The sequence below is a fragment of the Carassius carassius genome, chromosome 3 (assembly GCF_963082965.1).
Source record: "Carassius carassius chromosome 3, fCarCar2.1, whole genome shotgun sequence".
Classification (NCBI taxonomy): Eukaryota; Metazoa; Chordata; class Actinopteri; order Cypriniformes; family Cyprinidae; genus Carassius; species Carassius carassius.
This window is the reverse complement of record NC_081757.1, coordinates 10,964,854-10,991,798: the sequence shown is the minus strand read 5'-3', so window position 1 is coordinate 10,991,798 and position 26,945 is coordinate 10,964,854. Positions and strand designations below refer to the sequence as shown.

At 37.0% G+C, this 26,945-nt stretch overlaps 1 protein-coding gene across 3 annotated transcripts in view; it reads right to left on the bottom strand.

Moving 5' to 3' along the window:
• Nucleotides 1–26,945, bottom strand: part of LOC132118956 (trithorax group protein osa-like) — a 61,940-nt gene that overhangs the window by 12,383 nt on the left and 22,612 nt on the right. For all 3 annotated transcript variants that reach the window (XR_009426084.1, XM_059528710.1, XM_059528718.1), the window contains exon 2: nt 13,969–15,591. Coding sequence is in view for 2 of the 3 variants with exons in the window: in XM_059528710.1 (XP_059384693.1) it covers nt 13,969–15,591 (1,623 nt within the window). In the remaining variant the exon portion in view is untranslated. The remainder of the gene's footprint in view (nt 1–13,968; nt 15,592–26,945) is intronic.

Sequence of the window (26,945 nt, the reverse complement as noted above, 5' to 3'; positions counted from 1 at the left end):
TTTGATGAGCAACTCTTAAAGTTGAGAACAAATCACGCTGGAAAAATATAAATGAGGCAGAATTGAAATGTAGTTTTTTGAAACAAACTGGTGTTGTTAATGTTATTGGTGATCTGTTTAATTATGCAAGCCACATTCCCGCCCATATGTTCCTCTGCAAGAGTGTGACAGAAGAGGCAGGAATGAACATCCATGTGTGTGATGATCCCCTGTTGGGGAGGGAATAAAATGGGATAGAATGTGAGAGATGGATTCACTTTAGTAACATCTGCTGGACTACCAATTTTAATCCGGGTTTTAATCTTGTCTAAATTATTCTGTAAAGTATGTTATTGCAATATGTTAGTGTTATACTGGAATCGTTGCCATTGAGATACAGCCACCATTATTACAGACAGACAGTTTTAGAAAAAAATTGTACAGACCAATCAAATATTTAGGGTCGGTATGTTTTTTTTATTTTTTATTTCTTATATATAGTAAGGATACATTCAAATAACATTAAAGACTTTTATTAAAAGAGACATTAAAGACTTTTACATTGATTCAAAAGTTTTATTAATGCTATTCTTTTGACCTTTCTATTCATCAAAGAACCCTGAAAATGTTTTTAATATTGATATTTTACTTGAACACCAAAATATTAGAATAAATTCTGAAGGATCATGTGACAATTAAGACTGGATTAATGGTTGCAGAATATTCATCTTAGCCATCACAGAAATAAATTACAGTTAAAATATATTAAAGTAGAACTATTTTTTTTAATCAAATAAATCCAGCCTTGATGAGACACAAAGGTCAAGCCGAGAGAGGTTTCCACTGACACAAACCGTGATGTGATCTCTCTCTCTCTCTCACACACACACACGCGTGCAAAAACACACACACCCATACGTGTATAAAAGACAGGAACAAACACATTGTGGATGTAATGTCTACAAGTGGTCGACTTGGTAGCTTAGTGGACTGTAACCACGCCCCTCAGCATGTTCCTCCTGGGCCAATAGGATTGGGTGTGTCTACGGCTTGTGGCATTAGTTGAGGAGATTTCACAAAATAAACCAGTGTTATGACTGAACATTCAATGTTGCACAATCTGAAAGAATTCACTTTGTTCTCTACAATAGGCCTGTTGGAATCATTTCTAGTCGTGAGGAGGATGTTTGCATGGGTGTATAAATGTGGGTGTTTATAGGTCGGTGGTTTGAATAGATGCAATAAATCAGAGCATTTATTTCTGCTATGCAAATTTTTTAGATGGATTGTGTTAATGACCAGTGGATTTATCACAACCTTTCTAATCATCTGTGGTTACTAGATACGAAATTAAAATAAACAAATAAGTAACAGTCTAATTTAGACTGATTTGCTAATGAACCATCAAGACCAAATTGCGAACCAGATTGACTGATTCATTCAAAAGAATGACTCAAAGCAATCATTTGTAATGTTTTTACTCTACAGAAGAGCAATATCCAGCTGATTAAATATTTAGAGCTGAGCGCAACTACAAAATGCATCCTCACTACAGAGATTTCCATTACTTTTGACTCTTTTGCATGGTTGAAAAGGTGATTTTAAATTCCTAGCTACTTCCAAAACACTCTGAAATTGCTTTTTTGGTCTAAAATAAGGCTATACTTTGACTTGCAGTTTTACGACACAATATGATGCTTTGATATCAGGCACTGACACATTTGTAGAATACTACCACCAGTAAATAAAGGCAGTTTTATAGATGCTTGTGATTGCTGTATTCTACACCCTTAAAATAATATATTTATAGCTGGGAGTGCATTATTGGGACAGATGAGATGGATGGGGAGAAAAAGCACGAGAGAGAGAAATCAATTTCGTTGAAACAGTCACACGCCGCACTTGACTGATATCTTTAACCTGCTCATGAAAACACATCCTTATTAAAGCTACAGCACACATTTAAACACACAAATCAAACTCGGATCTGGTAATTCTCGAACCGCACCGCAGCATTTTTCATTCCTCCTTAACATAAAAGTAGAACAAAGGCTCAAACGCTCAGTGCTAGTTTTACGCCATCACCCTCTTTTTCCCCCCTCTCCCTCCTTGTCATTTTCTCTCTCTTCTGTATTCTCCTGTATTCTCCTTCATCACTCTCTCCACAGGGTGTCTGGAAGAAGGCAAGGAAAAGACAACAACAAACGACTGCATGTCAGACAGAATGAATGGTAGAAGAGAGAGAGAAAGTGAGAGAGAGAGAGAAACACACCCAAACAGGAGCAGGAAGGCGCTGAGAGGAGAAAAGACTGAATCAGCATCCACCACAGCAAGAGCTGTTGTCTAGATCACTGCTTCTCAACCGCTTTGGCTTCAGGCTCAGATTTTACATTAGAACACAGAGTGGCAACCCAACACAGACACAGAAATGTTTATGATGCAAAAGTAAATGAGAATGTCTCTGAAATACAACATTAAATGGTATTAATCTTAACTCTAAACTGATCATTTTCCAGCAATATATTAAGATCAGACTAACCACCAGCTCTTCTTTCTAGTTTGGAGTGTTTGGTTGTCTTTTAAACTTTGACGGCCTTCTGAACTTTTGACTTTCATGCTCTCAGGAGCCAGTAATTCACTAAACAAAGCACCAACCATGTTTGTCCTCACTGAAATTTAACCCGTACCAGTATTTAATGTCGTCTGGGTCATATTTTCTTTTAGCTTGTGTAGTTTTGTTAATGGTCTCTGAGTATGAGGGCATTTGGACACATGATCCTTTGTCATACTGAACTACATATATAAATATTTGACAACAATAATAAGAAGAACAGACATAAACTGTCTGAACTGAAGATTTTGCTACTCCAAATGTACCTTCTGTGTCTTTTCTGCTGATGTCGCCAAGTTCACATCAGCTGGTAAAAATATAATCCAATATCAAACCTAACTAAGTCGCATCCTATATTATTTCTAACTCAATACGCAGTCAGAAATATGTAATATTACCAAGTTTAATGCATTTTTACCTTTTAAGACTTTTACATGCAGAGGCACTGATATGAAACAGAGCTGGCATGGTCACTATTAAAGTTACATAGATCTGACAAAGACATGAACAAATATGAAAAAGCACCATGCATGTAGGTAAATGTACTATATCTGGCAAGCAGATACACTAGAACTGTCAAACAGCCAGTCATCACTGTCAACACATGGCTTCATGTCACGTTAGACTCAATCTGACATTTATATAACCCGCTGTAACACAAACACAGCGTCTAACCGAATCCAAAAGTCATCACACACATGGCTGGTCATGTAGCCTAGTTTTTGTAAACTGATGCTAAATATACAAAGAGAGCAGTTAAGAATTATAGACTAAACAGGAATTTACAGCATGACAACGATACAGAGTGAAACATATTGGCATCTCATTCATGAATTAATTTGTGGTTCTGAATTAACCCTTTAAACAACTGGACAGTTCTCATTCATTTCTATGCACTGGTATTTTTAGTTCACGTCTCTCTTGTTCGAAATTTTGGATTTTCTTGTCTTCAAAGACTAACTAGAGCACAAGCTAATGGCATTTGAGCACAGAATGTGAACATTTCATTAGTTTGAACTATTGAACGAACATGCACTTCACTGAACAAGTCACTATACTGAATGTGAATTCAAAGACTCAGACTGACACAGAATGAGTGGTCTTGTTCATCAATGAGGATCTGCTGATTTAAATTATACTAAGGGTAATAATACTTGTTTTCAGTAGTGAACAGCTCTGCATTATATGGATGTTAATTTCTGACACGTAAAAAAACAAAAAAGTATTATGTCAATTTAATGAGATTTTATGAGTTAATGATTAAGACAATAAAGTCATAATTATCAAATAAAAAGTCTAAATTATAAAATCAGTTATAACTTAGTAAGTCAGAATTCTGACTTTTTATATCAAAATATGACTTCTTATCTCATAATTACATGATTTTTAGTTTAGATTTTTTTTTATACATGGTGGAAACAGGCTTTCATAGATTATATGCTCATTTTGGTTATTAATCCAAGACTGACAAACAAATACAGTATATTTGTCTTCATTGTAAACAGCATATCTACTGTTTTTACATTTAAAACCTAATCTTTAAATATGTTTTTGCTTGAAAAGTATACTCATGTGATATGCTTCATATTGTACACATTTTAAACAGAGGAGAAAGACTAACAAGAACATCCAAAATGCTGTTCTTGCCTCAGTCCTGAATAAATCTGAGCTAGTCCATTGATATTAAACAATCAGAGTTCTTGTGTAGGTGGATATTTTTATAGACTGTGTATATCACTCAGATACTTTTAGAACATGTATGTGTGTGTGTGTGTGTGTAAAGCAGCTCCCAGAACTCAGTCGCCAAGACTGTCTCACTCTGTCTGCTTCCTGTCTGTCTCTCCCTTTCCGCCTCCACTTTCTCCCTCCCTCTTTTTCTCTCTCTCTCTCTTCTTCCCTCACTAAACTCACATACTCTCTCTTTCCCAGTGTCGCTCACACACACTATGCTTTTTCTGTATGTCTGCCTCATTCTCCTGTCTGGAGTCAGACTCTTTCAGTGTCTCTACACTGACACTCCTTTCCTCCCTCCCTCCCTCTCTCTCTCTCTCTTCCTCTAGCATCCGTCCCCTCCTCTCTCCCCCCACAGTAAGATGAAAAAATGAGAGAATTAAACATGAGCTGCCTTTGAACAGACAGAGAAAGAGCATTTGGTGTTGATGGGTTTAATCGTTGCCGTTCTTGCTAAAACAGCAACACACACACACACACACGCACAAACACAAAACAAAGAATCAGAGAGGATAGGTAAATGTGTTTGACATTGACTGAGATTCTGGCGGATGGAAATGTGAGTACGAAGAGCAGGAATATGTATTTGTGTGTGTGGAAAGCAGGCCAAACCCTCTCGTTCCCTTAATAAAAGACTGATGAGGGCTTGGATTGCTGAATGTCCTCTCTATCTCCGTCTCTCTTTTCTCTCTGTCTCCTCCGGGTACAAAGCACAGAAGCTGACACAACAAGGCTTCTTTCTTACACACACTGAATACAATTAAAGAAGGCATTTAGTCTAAGACCTCCTTGTCAGTTTCATTACAATAAATCAAGATATCATTTGTGTCCCTAATATGAACTCTTCAGTAAGGGCTAAGCTGTAAGACATAAGGTTAGTGGACAAATCTAAAATAAAAAAAAAAATAAATAAATAAAATAAATAAATTATTTAGGATAACTGTCACTGCTGTGTGTTAAGAAGAAATGCTGTTTTGGTATATATATATATATATTTAAATGATTTAAGTTATATTAAGGTGGTTTTATATTTGTATTTAACATAAATGTTTTATCACTTCATACATTAATTGTGTTATTGTGCTATTTAAATATAATAAAAAATGTGGAGTTGATATTTTTTCCAACATTTCACCCATAAAAAGTGCTCATAACAGTTGATTACAATTGGACCTCATAATCAACCAAGAGACCTGATATATTTTTTTAAATATACAATTTCTCTTTTTAAGCACTGTATTATAGAATATATGAATTAATGTGTACACCAAATGTCTAAAGTGTCCGAAACAAAATTTTAGCTACCAATCACAGCAATTGCTCCCGTTTCATTTCGAGTAAGAGATAAAAAAAAAAAAAAAGACTTGCGGTTTAGTGAGTGAGAAAAATAATCAGCTGTGAAGTCCATAATGGCTATGAAGGATTCATTGACTCACTGAGTCTGTTTCAAACCAGCAAGGTTAAGCTTTTTTATGAATCTTTTTGACTGACCAATAAAAAAAGAAAAGAAAAATAAATTCTAAAAAATAATAATAATAAAATAAATAAATCATGGCACATGCTGAGTTTGTAGTTACACACAGGTAACAGTGGGGTGCACTCTAAACAGATGATATCGAAATCCCATATGGGACACACAAAAAGCTTTCCCAAGAAGATTTTAAATTGCTTTTGCATTTGTGGCCACAGTCTGGAGTTTTGCACATGACAAGTAAATGAAATGTAAAATGAATACAAACATCTTTACAGCTTTATTTGCCTTCACTAGTTCATATGAAATGGCCCTGTGATGTGACAACTGAATAAGGATAGAAAATCAAAGTCATAAATGCTACATTCATAAAAAATGAATAAATAAAAGGATTAGCAAATAACTAGAAAAAGTCTGTTTACAGTAGTTTTATAAGGTGTACAACGTCACACAGGACACATCGACTTTCCAAATATAAAACAAACACAAACACATGCATGGCACGAAACCCATAGATAACATGTGGAGAAATGTGTGGCCTGCCCTCCCTTTGTCTGTCTGTCTCTGCATTTCTCTCAGACACATTTGTGTACAGCTGACCCACTTAGAGCTTTTAAAAATGGTTAAAATCACTGAACGTGCCCAAGCAGAAGAGAGGCTCAAAACAAGGTTAGATTCTCCACACCCTGCTGGGAAGACTGCTGTGGATGTGTGTGTGTGTGTGTGTGTGTGTGTGTGTGTCTATAGTGTTGGTATGAAATATTTTCTCCAGTGTATATAGCCAACCCCCCCTACTCCACCATTTCAGCCTTGAAGGAAGGACATGAACACACAAACAAGAGAGAAAAGAGAGCGATACATAGATATACAAACCAACAGGGCTGAGCGGAGTTTAGTGTTGTTATTGTTAAATATAATTTATGAAATAGAGGTGTAATAAAATAAACCATTAATATTCGATGGAAAAATTAAGCTTACTAAAACTTAAACGTATTTCAGTTAGTCGCCAAGGCAGCATTTATAATTTTCATACAAAAGTACTAAAATTACTACAACAAAAACTATTAAAAATAAATAAAATTTATAAAAATTAGTGCTGGGCAATGATTAATCGCAACTCATTGTATCCAAAAGAAACGTTTTTGTTGATTTAATATATGTGTATGTACTGTGTATATTTATTATGTATATGTAAACACACACATACAGTTTATACGGTATTTTGAAAAAAAATATGTTTATATTTATATTCATATAAATTACATTATATAAAAATATATTTAATATAAAAACATAACATGTATTTCTTAAATATATAAATGCATGTGTGTATATTTATATACTGTATGCATAATAAATGTACACCTGAGAAGAGATGATGCCAACCCCCCAGAAACCCTCAGACAACTTACAAAACTACAACAACAACAAATTTTTTTTTATTATTTATTATTTTTTTAATACATTTTTTTTAATACATTTTTTATTTAAAAATATTTTATGATTTTTACTGTACATTTCTGCCATATGGACATCAAATTGAGATGGACATCACCACTGATAAGCTGTTACTAAATATAATGTAGAAACTTACATTTTCTGTAAAGCTGCTTTGCAACGAATTGCATCGTGATAAGCACTATACAAATAAACCTGAATTTAATTTAAATATACACAATACAAACACATATATTATTATTTACACAAAGACGTTTATTTTGGATGCGATTCATTGTGATTAATCATTGCCCAGCACTAATAAAATAAAATATTAAAAATCTATATCTATATATACACATATATACACACACACACACACATATATATATATATATATATATATATATATATAATGACATAGCAAAAATTACCAAAACTTACAAAATTAAAATGAAATTGAAAATATAAAAAATATATAATTTAAGCTAAATTAATAAATACTATAATAGTATTTAACCCTCTGGGCTTCTTCGTAAATGGGTCACACTTAGCTTCCTCCCGCCCGAAAACGGGCGAAGCCTTAAAATTGTACTTTACTTTTTCCCAGGATAACCAATCAAATATATTTTTGTTCTATAATGTTTTCTGATTATTATTTAGAATTTTTAGATATATTTATGATACTTTGCATTAATTATATAATTTTTATGAGCTATTTTTTCCATTAGAATTAATATATCATTTTTTATTTTATATTTATTTTTTAAAAAAAATTCAATAAATGCAACATTTCACATCAAAATAGAGTGCCAGCCTAAAAAAAAAATGTTCCAGGAGAAGAACTTCATCTAGTGGCTTTAAAAAATAGCCACTTTTGTGTAATGTCCTGTACCAGCCTGTAGGCTGTCTATAGCTTCCTATATATCCTATGTAGAAAGGCTATTTGATTCCTTTTGTTGTTTTAGACATGATTTCTCTATCTTATTCGGTTTTTTTATTTAGATATACATTTAGATATTCTAAAAGATGATTACTTTATTTTCTTAACAAAAATGTTTAGATAAGTATCAGGTTTTGCATTATGATTACAATCAAACTATAGCATTTGGTTAGAAAGGGAACACAATGTGTGTGTGTGTGTGTGTGTGTATGTGTGAGTGAATGTGTGTGTGTGTGTGTGTGTGTGTGTGTGTGTGTGTGTGTGTGTGTGTGTGTTGCATTTGAGCGAGAGTCTCTTTTTGTATTTTTTATTTATTTATTTTTGCATATTCTCAAAATTTGCTGTTGCAGTCTTACCAGTCTCTCTCTTTCTTTCTCTCTCTCTCTCTCTCTCTCTCTCTCTCTCTGTGTGTGTGTGTGTGTATTTGAGCAAGTTTTTTTTTTCATTTATTGATTTTATGTGGAATATTCTACAAATTTGCTGTTGCAGTCGCCAGTTTATCTGTGTATGTGTGTGTGTGTTTGTGTGCGTGGGTGTGTGTGTGTGTGTGGGGGGGGGGGGTCTTATTTGCACTCTTGATGTTCTAGAGTGTCACCCCTTCATTGCTGTACACTTTTTTTCAGCACAGTTGCTGATCTGTAGCTTGTACCACCAAAAGTTTCTCTGAGTTTTCCTATTTTTTCGTATTTCCCATTCATTTCCTATGTCGCCCGTTTTCGGGCGGGAGGAAGCTAAGTGTGACTTTTTTTTTTACGACCCTTTAACATATCAGAATCATCTCCTTGATTTTTTTGTGTGTTCATATAGGTAATACAACAAAAGTCACCAAGTTTCATCCCCATCCGATGAAGCAAAAAAATTAAACATTTCAAAACGTTCAAGTTTTCGCCCGTTTTCGGGCGAAGAAGCCCAGTAAATAATACTACAATAACACTGGTGGAGATTGTTTATGGTGGGAGATGAACTTTTAATCCTTCAAATGTTCAGTTATGTTTCCTCTCAAGTATACTTTGAAAAGATGACTGTAGTTTGATAGGAAAACACTAAACAGAATCTTTGTATATCAACATTTCTGATTAAATTCTTTCGATTCGAAACCAAATAATCTTTTTATTTATGAACTTTGAGGAGAAATCAAAGTTTATACTATAAACAGTAGAGGCAGCACAGTTCCTCAACCCCTATAAATTCAACTCTCTCCAGCATTCAACCACGTCTCCACTGTGCTTTAACATCAATCAATCACTTTCCTTCTGACCTCAGATTCACTGAGTCACTTAAACATCAATTTGGCACTAGGGAAATGACATCAAAAATGTCTCTAGTCACATAAACCAATCAGCTAAAGCCACACCTGAGGTTCTCCGGCAACCACTTAAACACATAGAGAGGACAGAAGCAGCTCTGCTTATATGACAGCATACACCACAAACACAAATCAGCCATGTTTATAGCCTGTAGGCTTCGTGTGAGAGAGTGTATATTCAGTACATGTGGTCAAGTGTCCACTGCTGCTGTGAGGGCAAATAAACCTCTCTCACACACACACACACACACACCGCTAGGGTTATCCAATCTGTCACACCAAGGCACAGAAGACAGCTAAAACAGAGAGAAAGAAACACAAAGAGACAGAGTGAAACAAAGAATTTGTCACTGATGTAAAAAAGGCAAGTAGAGGAAAGGATAAAAGGGTTTTTCATATCTAGGTAACTGGAACTGACTACAAACAGACGGCAAGATGAGGAGAAAATGTGTTCTAAAATCCCACATAGAAATTAACTTTTTCGACATTTAACCACTCCTTTCCCCATCCTCTTCTCTCTCATTCTCGCCTCTTCCTGGTTCTGGGCTTTTTACAATAAATTAATTTATTAATGACAGAGAAGTTACAAAGATAAAAAAGGCAATCTCACTTCTGCTTCTGAGCTCACAGACAAACAGACTTCCTCCACAAACTGTTAGTATGACAGAGAGAGAAGAGCGAGAGGTGTTCAGTAGGAGGAGGGAATCCCCACTTGAGTCAACGACTACCAGAAAGCTGCTCCTGCTGGGAAAATACCTGTGCTGCTGTATATTTCTTGTGAATTATGAGTCTTGATAATAATCAAACTTGTTTTCTACCCGTTTATGCTCCTCGAGGAAATAGACGTTTGTTTATAAGATGTTTAGAGTTTATTATAAGATGCGTCACACAGTTTTACCAAAACAATTACAAACACTTTCCTGTTTAGTGGTTACTTGTGTAAGTTTATTAATTTAGTTAAATATATGATATATTTTTACATTAATATACTCCTTTACATACTGGTAAAAAAAAAAATATGTGTTGCCTGAATGCACTGTAAGTCGCTTTGGATAAAAGTGCCTGCTAAATGCATAAATGTAAATATATCATAAGTGTATTTATAATATGTAAACATTATGCAATTATAAAAATCTATACTATATGTGATAAATTTAAATAAATGTATTAAAATATAATTTGTATTGTGTGTATAGATGCACATATATATATATATATATATATATATATATATATACAGTACAGACCAAAAGTTTGGACACACCTTCTCATTCAAAGAGTTTTCTTTATTTTCACTCTCAAATTGTAGAGTCACACTGAAGGCATCAAGGGCTATTTGACCAAGAAGGAGAGTGATGGGGTGCTGCGCCAGATGACCTGGCCTCCACAGTCACCGGACCTGAACCCAATCAAGATGGTTTAGGGGTGAGCTGGACTGCAGACAGAAGGAAAAAGGGCCAACAAGTGCTAAGCATCTCTCGGGGAACTCCTTCAAGACTGTTGGAAGACCATTTCAGGTGACTCATCAAGAGAATGCCAAGAGTGTGCAAAGCAGTAATCCATGCAAAAGGTGGCTACTTTGAAGAACCTAGAATATGACATATTTTCAGTTGTTTCAAACTTTTTTATGTATATAATTCCATATATAATTCCACATGTCTTAATTCATAGTTTTGATGCCTTCAGTGTGAATCTACAATTTTCATAGTCATGAACAAAGAAAACTCTTTGAATGAGAAGGTGTGTCCAAACTTTTGGTCTGTACTGTATATATATATATATATATATATATATATATATATATATATATATATATATATATATTGTCAGGACACTGGTTTGATCATCAGGTCTTCTGTTGTGTTATGTCTTAAGTGGTTAATTCCATTCACTCTGCCTTCACAGCTGCACCTTATTCTAATTAGTGTTCCAGCTCTCCTCACACACACCTGTCTCTCAATTTCGCATTGATTTTATTCAATACTTCTCTCTTTCTGTGCTTCTCTGTCAGTGTGTCTTGTCTACCATCCGTTTCACTACTGCCCTTAAAACTATTGTGCTCTAGTTGTGCCTAGTTTTCATGCCCTGTTTGTTTATTTAATCTTGTTTTTTCTTTTTGGTGTACCCAGTTCCCGTACGCCGTTCAGTTTTGGATTCCTTACCTGGTTGCTGATTGTCAGCATTTGTTTTGGACTATTGCCTTTGTTTTTGTTCAATAAATTTGGCAAACTGCGAATCTGCTCTTGGGTCCCTTTTTCTCCCAGCAACCCTAACATATATATATATATATATATATATATATGTTAGATTAAATACATTAAATATATTTATAAATGTTAAACTCAAACAATGAAACTTCAGATAACTAATAATGCTTAATTCAAAATGTCCAAGATTAGACATTGCAAAAGATGGACAAAAATCTAATCTCATATCAAAACAAAAATCATGGTGAGTTGAATTGTTAAATATGGCTTTGTTTGGCCAGTTTGGCTCTGTGTGTGTGTGTGAGAGAGAGAGAGAGCGAGAGAGAGAGACAGTCAGTTTGGGGGGGTAGAAGTTTTGAGTCCCTCTTTAGTTTGCAACCATGCATGCCAAGACACTAAAGAAACTGGCCCCCTTTTCTCTTTCTTCCTCAATCTCAGTCTCCTCTAAAATTCATTATCTTTTATTGGTGTGATGAAAGAGGACTACTGGGCTGAAAGAGGGGGACTCTGTCTTCAAACAGACCGCCACGGAGGGAGACAGAATGCACAGCAGTACTTTGAAACTCTATAGTCACACACATTTACACACACTGCCTTTCTCTCTTTAGCACGGAAATACAAACAGACTCACACACACACACACACAGTCACAAAGCCTTTGCTCTTTACTGCGTAAACAAACACACATACTCTCACTTCAGAGCTAAAACAATAATGAATAAAATTCAAATTTTCTCTCAGGTTGCACAGAACAAACAACTTAAAATGTTGCTTTTTTCTTCTCTTTTTTTTTATTCAAGAAATGATCTTTTTAGACATGATACACTATCAAAACAACAACAAAAAAACAACAGTATTTTTGGCCCTATCCTAATTAACAGAGATGGACTGAGCATATTCAGCCTCTTAGCATGAAAGCTAATCACATACAAAGACTCACATTCCTTCACTCTCTGTTCAGCTGTCCATTCAATTAACCTTTGGAGCTTCCTAACTGCCCCCCTTATACACACATCAGAGTCGGAACACCCACTCCCCTCCCTTCCCTTGGTACACACCACAGGGTGCCTACTCCATCTTTCAGAAACAGTCTCCGTTGTATGAAGTGAGCATACCCAAAGCTCTACAAGCTAATGGAAAATCCAGGGATGTAATCCCCTCTTCTTGTATATTTTTGTTTATTTAATTACACAATTCTAGAAGCCCTGCCTAAATGTTATTCTTTTGTCTCTTTTTTTTCAGTGTGCTAAATCATCTGTTGACTCTATAAATCAAGAATTATGAAGACTACATAGATGCATCACAGTCTGAGGAAAAACAACCACAGAAGTCATCTATTGCCTGTACTTAAAGGGAGAGTTCACCCAAAAATGAAAATGCTGTCAGTAATGACTCACCCTCATGTCGTTCAAAACCTGCGAGACCTTTGTTCATCTTTGGAACACAAATTAAGATGTTTTTGATGAAATCTGAGATCTTTTTTGACCCTGCATAGACAGCAGCGGAACAACTGTGTTCAAGGCCCAGAAATGTAGTAAGGACATCGTTAAAATAGTCTATGTGACATCAGTGGTTCAACCATAATGTTATGAAGCTACGAGAATTCCGCAAAAAAACGAAAAAAAAAAAAAAACTTTATTCACCAATTTCTTCTCTTCCATGTCAAATCTTCAAAGTGATGCTGCTGAGGCATTCTGATTTAAAACCTCGATGTGCTGCAGCTTTTTTGCAGGAAGAGGAATGCACATGTATGCACTGTGGTACTCTTTTGAATGCGCGACAAAATCATTGAAAAGAAGAAATAAGTTATTTTTACAAATTGTATTCTTGTAGCTTCATAAAATTACGGTTGAAACGCTGATGTCACATGGACTATTTTAATTATGTCCTTACTATCTTTCTGGGCCTTAAACATGTCAGTTGCGTTGTTGTCTATGCAGGGTCAGAAATCTCTTGGATTTCATCTAAAATAACTTAATTTGTATTCCAAAGATGAACTAAGAATTTGCTGATTTGTAACAACATGAGTGTGAGTAATTAAATGAAAGAATATTGATTTTGGGGTAAACTAACACTTAGAGTAAAGTGTCAGTCTCATGTGGCTAAACACATCAAGTTAGACATAAAGAAACCACTAGTCCTGAATATAATGAAAATCCTTGAGCTCATATCTAAAGTAGAGTTTTAAACTAGCTGTCTGACTTTTTGTTATTTGTGAAAATATATTTTGCAATATATGACATTTTACATACAAAAATTAAACAAGCAAGAAACAGTACTCACATCTCTGCAGTGAGGCACAATACCACCAGCAGGCATTCCCCTTTGCATGCGCTGTGGCAGAAGATGCCCATGTCCTGTGGCTGAAGTGGGCGCCGTGGGTTGCATGCTAGCACTGCGGTATCCTCCCATAGCCAGAGGACCCAGCTTGGGCACGGAGGGATTGGGATCAAAATGTCGTAACGGCTTTGTGTTGTTGAAAGAGTATGGTTCTGGACCCATACCAGTTGTGGTGGTCTTGTTTAGTTGCAGCTGTGAGGGTTTTCCCTGCGCCTGCATTAGGAGCTTGAGGCTACTGGGTGGCTGATTGGATGTGATGGCCTTGAACAGCTGGCTAGACATTGCAGGTGCTTGATTATTTTGTGAGTTGAAAAGATGTCCTTGTGTGGGAAGTTGCGTTCCTGGTTGGCATTGCCCAGCTGGACTAGGATGTTTATCTGGTCGGTAAGGAGGTGATGGTCGAGTGTTGTTGGATGTTGGGGCAACACCAGGAAGATAACTTGCCTGAGAACCTTGGATTGCAGTGCCGGAAACTCCTGGTGGGGCATTTCCAGAAAGAATGCTGTTCTGGGGGCTGAAAGGGGGCTGAGCAATTGCTGGGCTGGCCAGCTTTTCTGGCCTGTAAGGTGGTGAAGGTCTGGTGGATGGGGCTGGAGCCATGCTAGAGATTAGAGAATTCTGGGGACTCTGAATATTTCCTGCTGGGCTGAAGGGCTGCTGATGAGGTGATGAGTTAGGCAGCTTATCCCCTGGTCGGTAAGGTGGAGAGGGACCAGCCCAAGACGTACTCTGCTGGCCCAATCCAGACAACCCTGACTGTGCAGGTGGTGGACCTGCACTGTTGTTAGAATGATGCTTACTAGATGCCATCTGCTGAAGCTGTTGAGCCCGGGACACTTCATGCCAGTTGGATAGGGCGGCAGAAAGCATAGGTGACCGTGCTTGATTTTGCCCTTGTGAAGAGGAGGAGGACAGGGGTGATGCTGAGAGTTGAGATGGAATTGGTTTGGAAGGATGTGGTAGGGTATATGGTGCCCCAGCAGGACTGGGACCCACTTGAGGAGACCCAGCTTGAGAGAAACCAGGGGACTGAGTGAGGTGGGCCTCCAGGTGTGACTGTCTCTGCGGAGATCTTTTGGGGGTGCCATTACCTTCTGGGTGGACAAAACCTCCAGCTGTACTTGCCTGGTCATCACTTTCTTTTCCTAAGATTTTCTCAATGTCAAGCTCTGGTAAAGAGGGATCAGGGTTCTTTGTAAGTTCATCCAAAATCTCCTGCAGTTCTTGTTCCACTGAAGGAGTGGCTGAACTCCCATTTGGGTTGAAGCCCCCTGAGCCTCCCCCGGTGACTGGTGTTGATCCAGGACTAGCATTTGGGGGTACGGAATACGGAGAGCCCAAATTATTGTTGTTGCTGTTCAGCCGATTAGCTTCCAGAACACCCCCATGGTTGCCCATCCCAGAAGGGAATGGGGGCTGAGGGTAGCTGGGGCCCATGGCCAGGGTGACATCTTCCAGACATAGTCGTTTGCCACCTCCCTGGGTCATAGAGGTGTCAGAGACCCCGTTTAGTGATGCAGAACTCTCGACAGCCCCAGTCAATTTCCTCTTCAGGGATCCTAGCAGCTGTGGGGACATAGAGAGACACAGCCTTGTTATCACAGTAAGTTGCTTCAAGGAAGACAGAATGTTGACCTTCCAAAAAAAAACACAGAAGATTGCTGACCAGAATTGTTTAATGTTATGCGACAACATTTACTAAGAGTCCAAATCTTGACATTCATTCACGTTTCTCAAGTATGTATTTAGTTTTTTGGCAACAAATTGATTTTTACTACAAGCTGACTGGTCTGTTACTGCCCACAAATGGTCTGTAGGGATCTCAAGGCTCCATCTTTCAAACACTACCAGTATGAATGCCTGTTTCCAAAACTGGCTTTTTTTTTGGGTCTGAGCCTTCTAAGGGTCCAGCTGTCGTCCAATGGTGCCAAAAGTGGGATCATTCAGCAGACCGTTTCCATTACTGCGTGGGTCAGCACCCTGAACACCTTCTCTCTTACCCCATCCTCCCCAATTCTAGCCCTCTCGAGAGCCCTTTTAGCAGATTAAGACTAAAGAGCCGCCAATCAAAAGCACCTCATTCACATTCAGAATGAAGATGTTTACAAACTTGCAAATCACATTATATAAAAGACAGAGTCTGGGCATTTTTAAGATTTGTGGCCTCCAAGGGACACCTATTATCAAAGCAAAGCACTGAATGAAACTTAAAACAGAGTTCTAGTGAATTAAAATAATAAGTTTTCATTCTGGTCTTACAAAATAGACCAGAAAAATCATGTATTAGCAGTTTCAATTCATGAGAGCAACAGATTTTTAGCCTTTTTCTTTATTGTTTAAGAGACTAGTGGACTCCCAAAAGAGAGGTACAAAAAGACAGAGAGAGTAAGAAAGAGAGACAGAGAAAGAGAGAAAGGATATAACTAGAAAGACACCGTCTTGGTGGATTTTAGTCCCAGTGCAGCTAGAAATCCTGTGTGTTCCATGGCACTTTTAACCTTATAGAAAAATTGAGAAAGACAGAGGTAGAGGGACGAATGAAGAGAGGCCTCCAAGAAATTGATTTTTGACAGGATGAATAATTTACTGTAACATTCCAGCTGCAGCTTCATTCTTGTTTCTTCTGCATTCTCTCTATTTCATGAGGATCCTGACAACATTGTCAATTTTTAAGCTCTTTTTCAGACTTGTAAAAGCCATTGGGAAAACAATTACAAAATATTGTACATATCATATAGAAAAACATTTTTGACAGCTCCCTACATTGCATCCACCTAGATACGATACAGGAATATATAAACACTACAACTCACACCCCCTTCCCAAGAAGCTGGTTTGTGGACACTGCTAGTCCACTTCCTACAAAAGCTCACTTTCCTCCTCTCTCTTCCTTCATTCCTCCATTCCCCACCCCCTTTTCATCTAGGAGGTTTTCCACATAGATTCCTCTCCGACTAGAACAATGGAACTCTGGAGACACACCTTCCCCGGCATCGCCAAGCTGTCTGCGCAGTCCACCCTGCCGTGCATGTGTGTGTGTGTCTTGTGTTTGAAAAAGAGACAGTGTGAACATGTGACAAAAAGGAAGAGTGTCTGTGCACATGTAAAAGAATATGAATTAATGCAGCCTTCATTTTAGAGCGTGTATTCTCACTGACACACAGACACACACACACAAACACAATTCTCTCTCTAATGGATGCCAATTTCACCCTGAGTAAACACATCAATACAGACACATTGACTCTCTCTCTCTCTCTCTCTCTCTGCTAGAGGGATGCCTTTCATTCGGTAGCGATCAGATTTGTCCCATTATGACTGACACAACCATCTGTCAGCACAGAGCGCTGGCAAGAGAGAGAGAGAGAGGGAACAGACCTATCATCCACACTGCTGTGCATATTCCTCATAATTATGGCTGGTAAGGCATACATCTGATTGCATTGTTCTGATTCTCATTAAAGCTGCACTGAACACACACACACACACACACACACCCACACACACACACACACACACACATACATAAAATCACACACACACAATCACACATATACACACATGCAGGATGCTAAACAAACAGAATGGTACCTTGAAGAGGGGATTAGTAAATTAGTGCAGTCCGAGTGTGTGTAATGGTACATTTCAATAAATGGGTTTGTGGATTTGGTTGGTATTGAGATTAAAATGCATCAAATAGTACCAGAGACGAAAGTGTCAATTAGAACAATGCCTAGTAAAAATACTACAGCCACCATCACCAATACTAAGAATTATCAATAAAATACTACCTTAACAATCAATAAAAAACAGCAAAAACTACAAAAAATGCTAGTATGTTTATTGGACTGCATACCATGTCAAAACCATGACTGACATTGCATGCATGAATGACATACAGTTCCATTAGCAGTACTAGCACCTGTAATGCATACTGAACTAAAACATTCTCAAAGAGTTTGCTGCATTACTTATTCAGTGGCACAGCAGCATCGCCACAGAACCAACAGTGTGACCAGCATAGCCCAATTTAAAAGATTTAATTCAGTTTCACTAAAAAGAATCAGCTCATTAGAGTCATTCGTTATGTAGTGAATCAATAATATAGAACTCGGTGTAGTTGGATTAATGCACTTCATGTTGTTAATAACCATAGAATATATCTCCTTTCTCTTTGTATTTTTTTATCAACATGGTACAAGATTTTCCTATTTAAATCAATGTTATAAACAAGTTAAGTTAGGCTAAAAGTAATCAAAAAGTAATCTGATTATAGAACAAAAGTGTGTAATGTAATGGATTACAAACTAACCCTAACTGGAATCAGTAATGGATTACAATTAGTAAATTATCTCTCCAGTTTAAAATGCATTTAGTACTGAATTTACTCATGTTCTTATACTCTGGTTCCTGGTTTAACTACTTTATTATCCTGGTGTGTTCAAATCATTTGTTGTCTATTGTAAATAACAGGTCTGCGTAGAGTTCTTTCTAGGCTATTATATTTGTTTCTTCATCCTTCATTCCCCTTGCGTCTGGACCTGGCTGTCATGTCCACACACACAGATTTCCATGATGGCTGCTATCGATCCACCTCTGCAATGGCTGATTATTCAACCACTGTGTCCCTGTCTGCAGTCATCTGAAACGAATCAATGATTCAGAAGCTTTTGGACTCTTCTCAGATGCCAAGACAAAGTTATGGAATCTTTGACACGTTATTATCTTAAATGACTCATTCAGTAATTCAAATGACTGGCAAAATGACTATTCATAAAAAGTCAGTTTAACCAGCAACCACCACCATTAATCAACTAACCGGATTTCACAGACTACCAGAGTTCTAAATAATTTAAGTAATGTTCACTGTACCATTATTACTGAATGTGCAGTGATTAATTAAAAAAATAATAATTTAACTCAGTTCAGAAGAGCCAAAGTGTACTCACTTTTGGCTTGTGGAGAGCAGAAGGTTATCTGAGCAATGATTAAGAGGAAGATTTTGAAGAAAGCTACTTCTACTTGTATGTTTCACTGTACAAAGAGGGTAATTAAGGACAGTCCCTCTTGTTAGAGAACACAAAAAACAGGATGAGGAGTGCGTGTGCAAGAGAAAGAAAGATAGAGATACAGAGTAGGGCAGAGGAAGGGTCTGTGCCAAGAGAAACAGAATGGGAGTGGTCTGGAGACACTTTTTGTGCATATAAACAGAGTTTCGTCTCATAGACCAACATAAACACGCCTAATGTTTTTAATGCGTGTGTGTGTGTGTGTGCCGGAAAACACATGGCCAACCTCTAATACACTCACAAAGACAAACACTCTCAAAGAGGTGCTGAGATAGAAGTACTTTACTGATCCCTGGGGGACAATTGAACCCCAAAATTTCATTGTTTAGTCAACTTTCTTTCCTCTGTGGAACACAAAAGGTGGATTTTTGATTTACATCTTGGCCAATCTCGTTTCAAAATAATGAAAGTTATTGAGGATTGGGGCTGCCAGGTTCTGAGAGGTCAAAAAAGCACCATAAAAATAGCCAGTACAAATTTTGTGCTATATTTCAATCCTAATATCATACGATAACTTTGTGTGTGAAACCAGATGTGTCATGCTCATTCAAACTGAGGTGGATTTTGAATGCAGATTCAAAAAATAAATTAAATAAATAAATAAAAATAGCCGAATAATATTTTTATACAATCACACCAGTGTGATTAAAACGTTCAGTGCTGCATATAACCAGCTGAATCTACTGACCCCAAACGTTTAGATAACAGTGTGTAAAAGACGGATTAGGATATTCCTCAAACAATCAGTTTGAGTCACACAGAAAAAGAAAGTCATACAGGTTTAGGACAACATTAAGGTAAATTATGCAACTAGCATTTCAGTACTTAATGATTGAATTTTCATTCTGCACAAACTATTCCTTTAAGCGAAAAAACAGTGCATAAAAGCAGAAATGTAAAAGTCACAAATACTCATGGAGCAAAAGTAGACTTTAGGCCTGAAATATGATGAGACACTTAGAGGATAGAGTGCTTTAAAGCAGTAAAAGCTAGGAGAGGTGAAAAGAAAACCCCTCCTTTCTAAATAAGCCATCTCAAAAAAATCAGTGTGCTTGTGTGACAGGGAGGGGAAAGGAAAACAAGCGACTTCCCAGCGAAAGTAAACGAGCTGGTGCATATTTACACACAGGCAAACAAGAGAGCAAACACACACGTGCACACCCATGCACAAACCCGCATGCACACTGAGGTAGTAGCCCTGCTGAGATTAAAAGAGCAAGCTTTCTTCATTTATCTCTTTTCCCACTGCACTCTTTTCCTCTCTCCCTCCCTCCTTCCCTGTGGCATGTAATGGTATGCCAATCATCATTACTGTTTCCATTGTCGTGCCCTTAATTACCACTGCCCCTGCGATGCCACTGTCATCTAGATATGCTAATAAACAAAGAATAGCCCGGCAGCCATGCGCCACTGCTTTAGTGTGAGCTTGCGCCGTGAGTATGTGTGTGTTAGTGTCTTCTGCTCGGCTCTGGTGATGCTTTCTGCCTCAAACTCTCTTTTGCGGCATGAGCACAAACGCTTATCTCACAAAAACGATGACCTTGCAGATAAGCATTTGTTCAGACGTGCCCCATGTAGTTACATAAATGGTAACTAAGAAAATATATTACTAGATATTTTTGTAACTGTATTTATTAATGATATGTCAAGTGAAGAGTAGTGTAAAAAGTTCTATTCATAAACAGATGCTTTTGTATAAAGTGACTTACAGTGCTGTCAAGGTGTGTGCTTGATTTTAGTGTATAATTCAAATATACATGATATTAACTTTAAGTTGTATATGGATGTGATGTAAATGTGAATGATTTCCAAGTAATACAAATGTATTACTTTAGATAAGAAAAAAATATAAAGACTTTTGTACAGAAATAAATATTTTTTCCTCATTGTTGGACAAAACTGAACTTTTGATAATGGTGTTGCAATGCCATTTAGTCTACTGCTATAGAGTACCAGATATACTATCATCTACTAATTAATAAAACTAGTCAGCAACAACAGATAAAGGAAAGCAGTCCACATGAAGATGGAAATATATTATGGCTTGATTAGTAATTCAACTAAATAAAGAGAAATGGAACTATTCTCGGAACTCTCTGCTAATAAACGGAGGTTAATAGGATCATACAGATTTTTTTGACTCTTAAACAGAGGCAAAATTTGTTCAATGTAGATGATATTTTTTGTTCTATATTGGGGATAAGTATATCTCAGCTATTGGTGTATTGCACCTGTTTTTGTATTTTAATAATCAAACTATCCTGTGTTGAAACATCATATATTCTATAGAAATGTAGAAGGACAATAACTGTTTTGCACTTATTGAAATATTATACAGTACCATTCAAAAGTCTGGGGTCAATGCGATTTTGAAAGTTTTTAAGGACATTATGCTAAAACAGTAATGCTCTGAAATATTACTGAAAATCAAAAGAACTTTTCTATTTTTATATATTTAAAAATGTCATTTATTGTGAAAGCTGAATTTTCAGCAGCTATTTTTCCATACTTTGTGGAAACATCGTTGCATTGTTTTTAGAAGTCTTTGATTAACAGTAAGGTCCATAGAACAGCATTTATTTGAAATATAAATACTTCGTAACATCATAAATGTCTTTACTTAATGCTTTCTTGCTGAATAAAAGTATTTAAAAAAATCTTACGGACACCAAACTTTTGAACGGTAGTCCGACTACTAAATTTGCAGTAAAACATGAGTGTATATGAACTCTGCATTGTCAAAGTACATTTCTTAAGGGGAAATACCTTAAAATCACATCTTATTATTGTCATTTAGGCAGACATTTTCCTACCTAAAGTGACTAACAGCACATTTACTGCAGGGATTCTTCCCTTCGGAGCAGCCTAGGGTTAAGTTCCTCGCTCAAGGGCAAACTAGTGATGGGGGACCCCAATAATTCTGCAACCTGAAACTGACAGATTACTAGCCCAGATCTTCAGTCTTAAATCCACCAGCATCCACATAACACACAGAAACCCACACTGCTGTTCAAATCTTAATTAGGAAGCAATACTTGTGAGGACAATTGAATAAGGAGATGAACTGATTACAATTTCTGCGCAGTCATTTATCTTGAATATAATCTAAACACTAAAGTGGGACTGATTTAGCAACTGTCTCACCATTTGATTGAGAATTACACCATATTACGATAATTATCTCATACATTTCATGTATTTGTTGCCCATTTGGAATCCCAATTCCCACTGCCATATGCCAACTATATACATTATATCTTTAAATCTTAGCTATATATGACAGTGTAGAATCTACACGTATAAACAGGACAGCCTGGATGCATAACAAACCATGTTTTGTACAAACAGCTTTGTTCATACATCATTTATAAGTGCAGTATGTATATCTGTACAAATAAAATATATTATAAACTTGACACTTTAATGTATTTGAAGTATGTATGACTGTGTTAACTTAACACACATAATGTGTGTGTGTGTCCAGATGTGTAACGACAGGTGGGGTAGGTTTCAGACAGGATAAAGAGGATTAGGAGAACGAGGAGTGAGCCCTTCTCCAGCACCCCAGAGAGCAAGAGCCAGAGACACAGAGATAAAGAGCAAATCACAGCTAAAACAAAGAAAGACAAACAGTCAGTATTTTTTAATCTGTCAACCATATGGATCACATACAAAACAATGTCTAACAAGTGAACTAATCGGCCCAAATAAAGACGTTTTTAACCCCTCACATTATAGCACCTTAAAATAATACAATCCTACAACCTTGATATTGATTAGTTAAGAAAGACTACGGTCTGCCTACAGGTCATACTGAACGTATGACCAAAATCACACTCCGCTCATTGGGTACATTTGTTGTTCTCTCCAACCAGTGAGAAGAAAGTCAGAGTCTACATATTACAGACTTGAAATGAGCATGCAGCAGCAGTAGGGCGACAAACATCGTACAAGCTCATTTGTGAGAGGAAGTCCTTGAATTCTCATCAGGAGGAAGAGAGAAGTAAGATTTAGATAACTGGGGCACTCTTATTCTGAGTCATTGCTTGTTTTTCTTTCCTTTCTTGATAGTCACTCTCACACGATGTGTGAATCTTTGTTTGTGCGACTGCGATTTAGGATGTTTTTCCGGTTTTGATTTCAGTAAATGACGAGCAACAAGTAACAGAGAGATCAGACTGAGGGAATACCCTAAAAGCACTTTCCGCTCACTTTCTCCACACACCGTTTTTAAGTGCACATCTTTGTCGTGATTTCCAGTAAAAATAACTAAATATTACAGACAAGATTAATTCGCCTAATAAGTGACATTGCATGAGAGGTGCTAGAAATAAATAAAACAACAACAAAAAAATTAGTAAAAAAAGAGAAAAGAAAGAAATAAATAAAACAACAACTAAACAACAAATGTATGAAATCTCTGACATTTAAAGTAAATATTTTAGAATATAAAATCATCTTTTCACCCTTAAAATATTAAGGCTTAAAACTATTTTTTTAAAGCACAAGCAAGTGACAAACAACTGGAAAAATGTTCAAGTAATGCAATATCTAAAAAGTCTTAATATCTTGCACGGTTTCGGTTATTAGGTAAATAATCTTGTTTATTATGGAAAAAGATGTTTCACTGAAAAACAAGACAAAAATACTCATTAAAACGCGAACATTTTCCAGTCCAAACACATTGACACCAAATCAAGCGGTTCCATCTGTTATTTTTCTCTAAGAAAAGCGTGACTGTGATTTAATTCACTTATTGATACAGAATAACTATCCTAATCACAGAGATAGAGCGAGGAACACACACACAAACAGTCTCTGAGCACAGAGTGCCGGAAGGTCTCAGCGCTCTGTGCTGTGTTCAGTGAATGCCAATGAACTTGTGAGGAGTGAGCGAGCGAGTAAGAGGAGAGAGACAGATGCACAGCCTTTTCATAGCGAAAGATAAACGCAAGACAAAGACAAAAGGAAACGGAGAGAAAAGAAATGCAAGACAGCCCCTCTTTGTTTGGATATGCGTGCGTGTAGGCACATCTGTGTTCGCACAGATAGGAAGTGTTCATTCAGTGATTTTTTTACTGCATTTGTTAGTCATCCTGACCAGACACACAGTGATCCCAGTTGTCTTTCTCAGCCCGTTTTAACGTCAACCCGAGCACTTTTATTAATAAAACAAGAGATATAGAGTGTGTGCGTTTGCGTGTGACTATATATAAAAGCATCTGCAGGGTAGGGCTTATTTAGCAGCTTTGCTAGTCTCACTGGACACTCCAGCTGTGTCAAAGCAACGAGACACAAGCTCACACACACACACACACACACACACACACACACACACACACAACTCAGATACTTGTCTTTTTCCTAAGACTGAGGGGTTTGACATTGACCACGCATGAAGATGAGATCTAACACAGTGGCAAACATGTACTATAGATACTATTAGATTAGACTTTCTTAGATAAATACACTGTAAGTACACTATAAGTACATGTAGGTACACCTACTGTAAAATAAAGTGCAACCGATAACCCAAAAGCTTTTTCAATTGGGGAATCTAATTTCGCCATTTAGATTTAGATTCAGTTTGATCCAATTGTTTATTTAGGTAGTTATATTTTAGTTATAATGTTCATTTGTGTTCTGTTAATGCTATTCCAGCATTTCAGACTGATTCTATTCCTTTAACTCAAACAGTAGACCTAAGGCACTAACTATGCCAAGGTCATGGGTTCGATTCCCAGGAATGCTTGAACTGGATGCAATTTAAGTCACTTTGAATGAAAGTGTCTGTGTCATTATGAATTTACACTCATAATTCATCTTTTTGAACTATTTATTAAAAGAACCAGCTCATTTCTGGATTTTGTCTACTCTGGTCAAGCGCTATGTTTTTGATTCACTAAAATGAATCGACATAAGATTCACACTACTGCAAAGTTTAGCGCTGGAGATTCAGCAGCAATTCTGAGCGAGTCTGTGTTTTGACATATACAGTAAATGTGGGCGGCCAGACACAGACTGTGTTTCTGTAACCAGCTCAATTCCATTCGCCACCACCACACAACATATATGTGCAGTAAATATGAAGAGATCAATACTTAAAATAAAAATATACATTTTTCATCACGGTTTCACTCTGCTAAAAGGCTGTGTACCAGTGTTAACCCTCTGACATTTTGACCTCGAAACACTGTAATCCAAAAATCTCCACCAATCCCCTCTCTCACTGCCTCTACAGTTATCCCCTTGAGCAGAAGAGAAAGAGCAAATAGACTTAAAGAAGATACTCAGTTTTGTATGTCTTCCTCAGATAAGAAAAGGCTTAGAGAGAATCAACTCGCCAAATCTTCAGAATCTAGTCTCCAAAACACACAAAGGAGAGAGAGGCGAAGAGTGCGAAAGAGAGTGATAGAGAGAGAGAGAGAGAGAGAGAGAGAGAGAGGGAGGAACAGAGGGAGTGAACAGATACTGTATTCATTTCACACTTGTCAGCTGCTAGAGCAGAATCAAAATGAATACAAGGCTGAATGAAGAATGACAGACAATCTGAAAGCAGAAAGAGAGAGAGAGATACAGAGAGGATGGAAAGGGAGGGGAAACTGCTGATCCTGCTTGAGAAAAAAAAGGAACACACTCTTCCAAAATAATGAGCAACCTACCATTTATATTCAGCAGGTAACCTAAGCCATACTTTCATAGTTTCCCCATTTTCATCATTTTATGTTTTTTCCTGAGGTCTACTTAGAATAATAATCAAGGTTTAATTAACCTTTTTTTTACTGTGCCTTTAAGATGTTTATGAAAAAACTTTAAGGAGTAAGAATAAGAAATAATAACCTTAAAAATGAAAACAGACGTGGACAAAGAATTTTCTTCTTTGCTATTTGCTTTTTATTTGACAGTGACTCGTGGATCCAAAATTTTTAAACGGCAGTGTGTGTGAAACAAGATGAAAAAAATATGGTACTATGTTGTTATCCTTATTCAGCAAATATATGAACACAGAAACGCATGTGAAACCAAACAGTAAAAACGTCAAAAGTTAAAGGTCATGACCTTTTGAACTCCATAATGAGCTACTACACCAAATACTCTCATTCACAAATGGTAGTACGTGTATTCAGGCACACAACAGAGCGTTTTTAGTGAGTGTGTGTATGTGTGTCTATGCCCAGCTGCTTTACTGTAAGCCCAGCCCTCAGGGAAGGCCCCTTGAATGTGACTGCCCACCCCTACCTCTGTCTCTATCCCTCTATCCCTATCCCTCCCTCTCCCTCTCTCTCTTCCTGCAGTAATGGTTTAATGGCAGATTACAGAGCCTCTGAGGGCTGAATGGAAGAGTAATAAAATAAATGGCTTTGTAAGGGCCCTTCCTCCACGGAGAGCAGACCACTGCTCAACTCTACAGTCTAGAGGATCCCTGCAGGACTGCCCACTATCTACTAACCTGTGCAGATAAGGACCCAAATGCATGTCTCTTTCTCGTTTTCTTCACACTCGTTCAAATGGATAGACCTGTTATTATCTTTTATGTCTCATATATCAGTTCATATTGCACTTTCGGATCCATTTTCATAATCCGTCAACTGTCCACCAGCTCTCAGCCTTAGAAATTCAATTCTCTTCAGCCTCAATCCTTTTTGAAAAGTACTCAAGCGTATCATTTTATTACCACGTGTTTTTCTTTATTTTTTTGATGAGATACCATGGCCCTACTATGTTTTTTTGTGTATGATATTCAATAAATATGATATATATCATTGTTTTATGGTGGTCAGCATTTCGTGACATAATATGTAAATGTCTTATGACATTTTTCGGACAAGATCTATTAATTTATTAAAATAA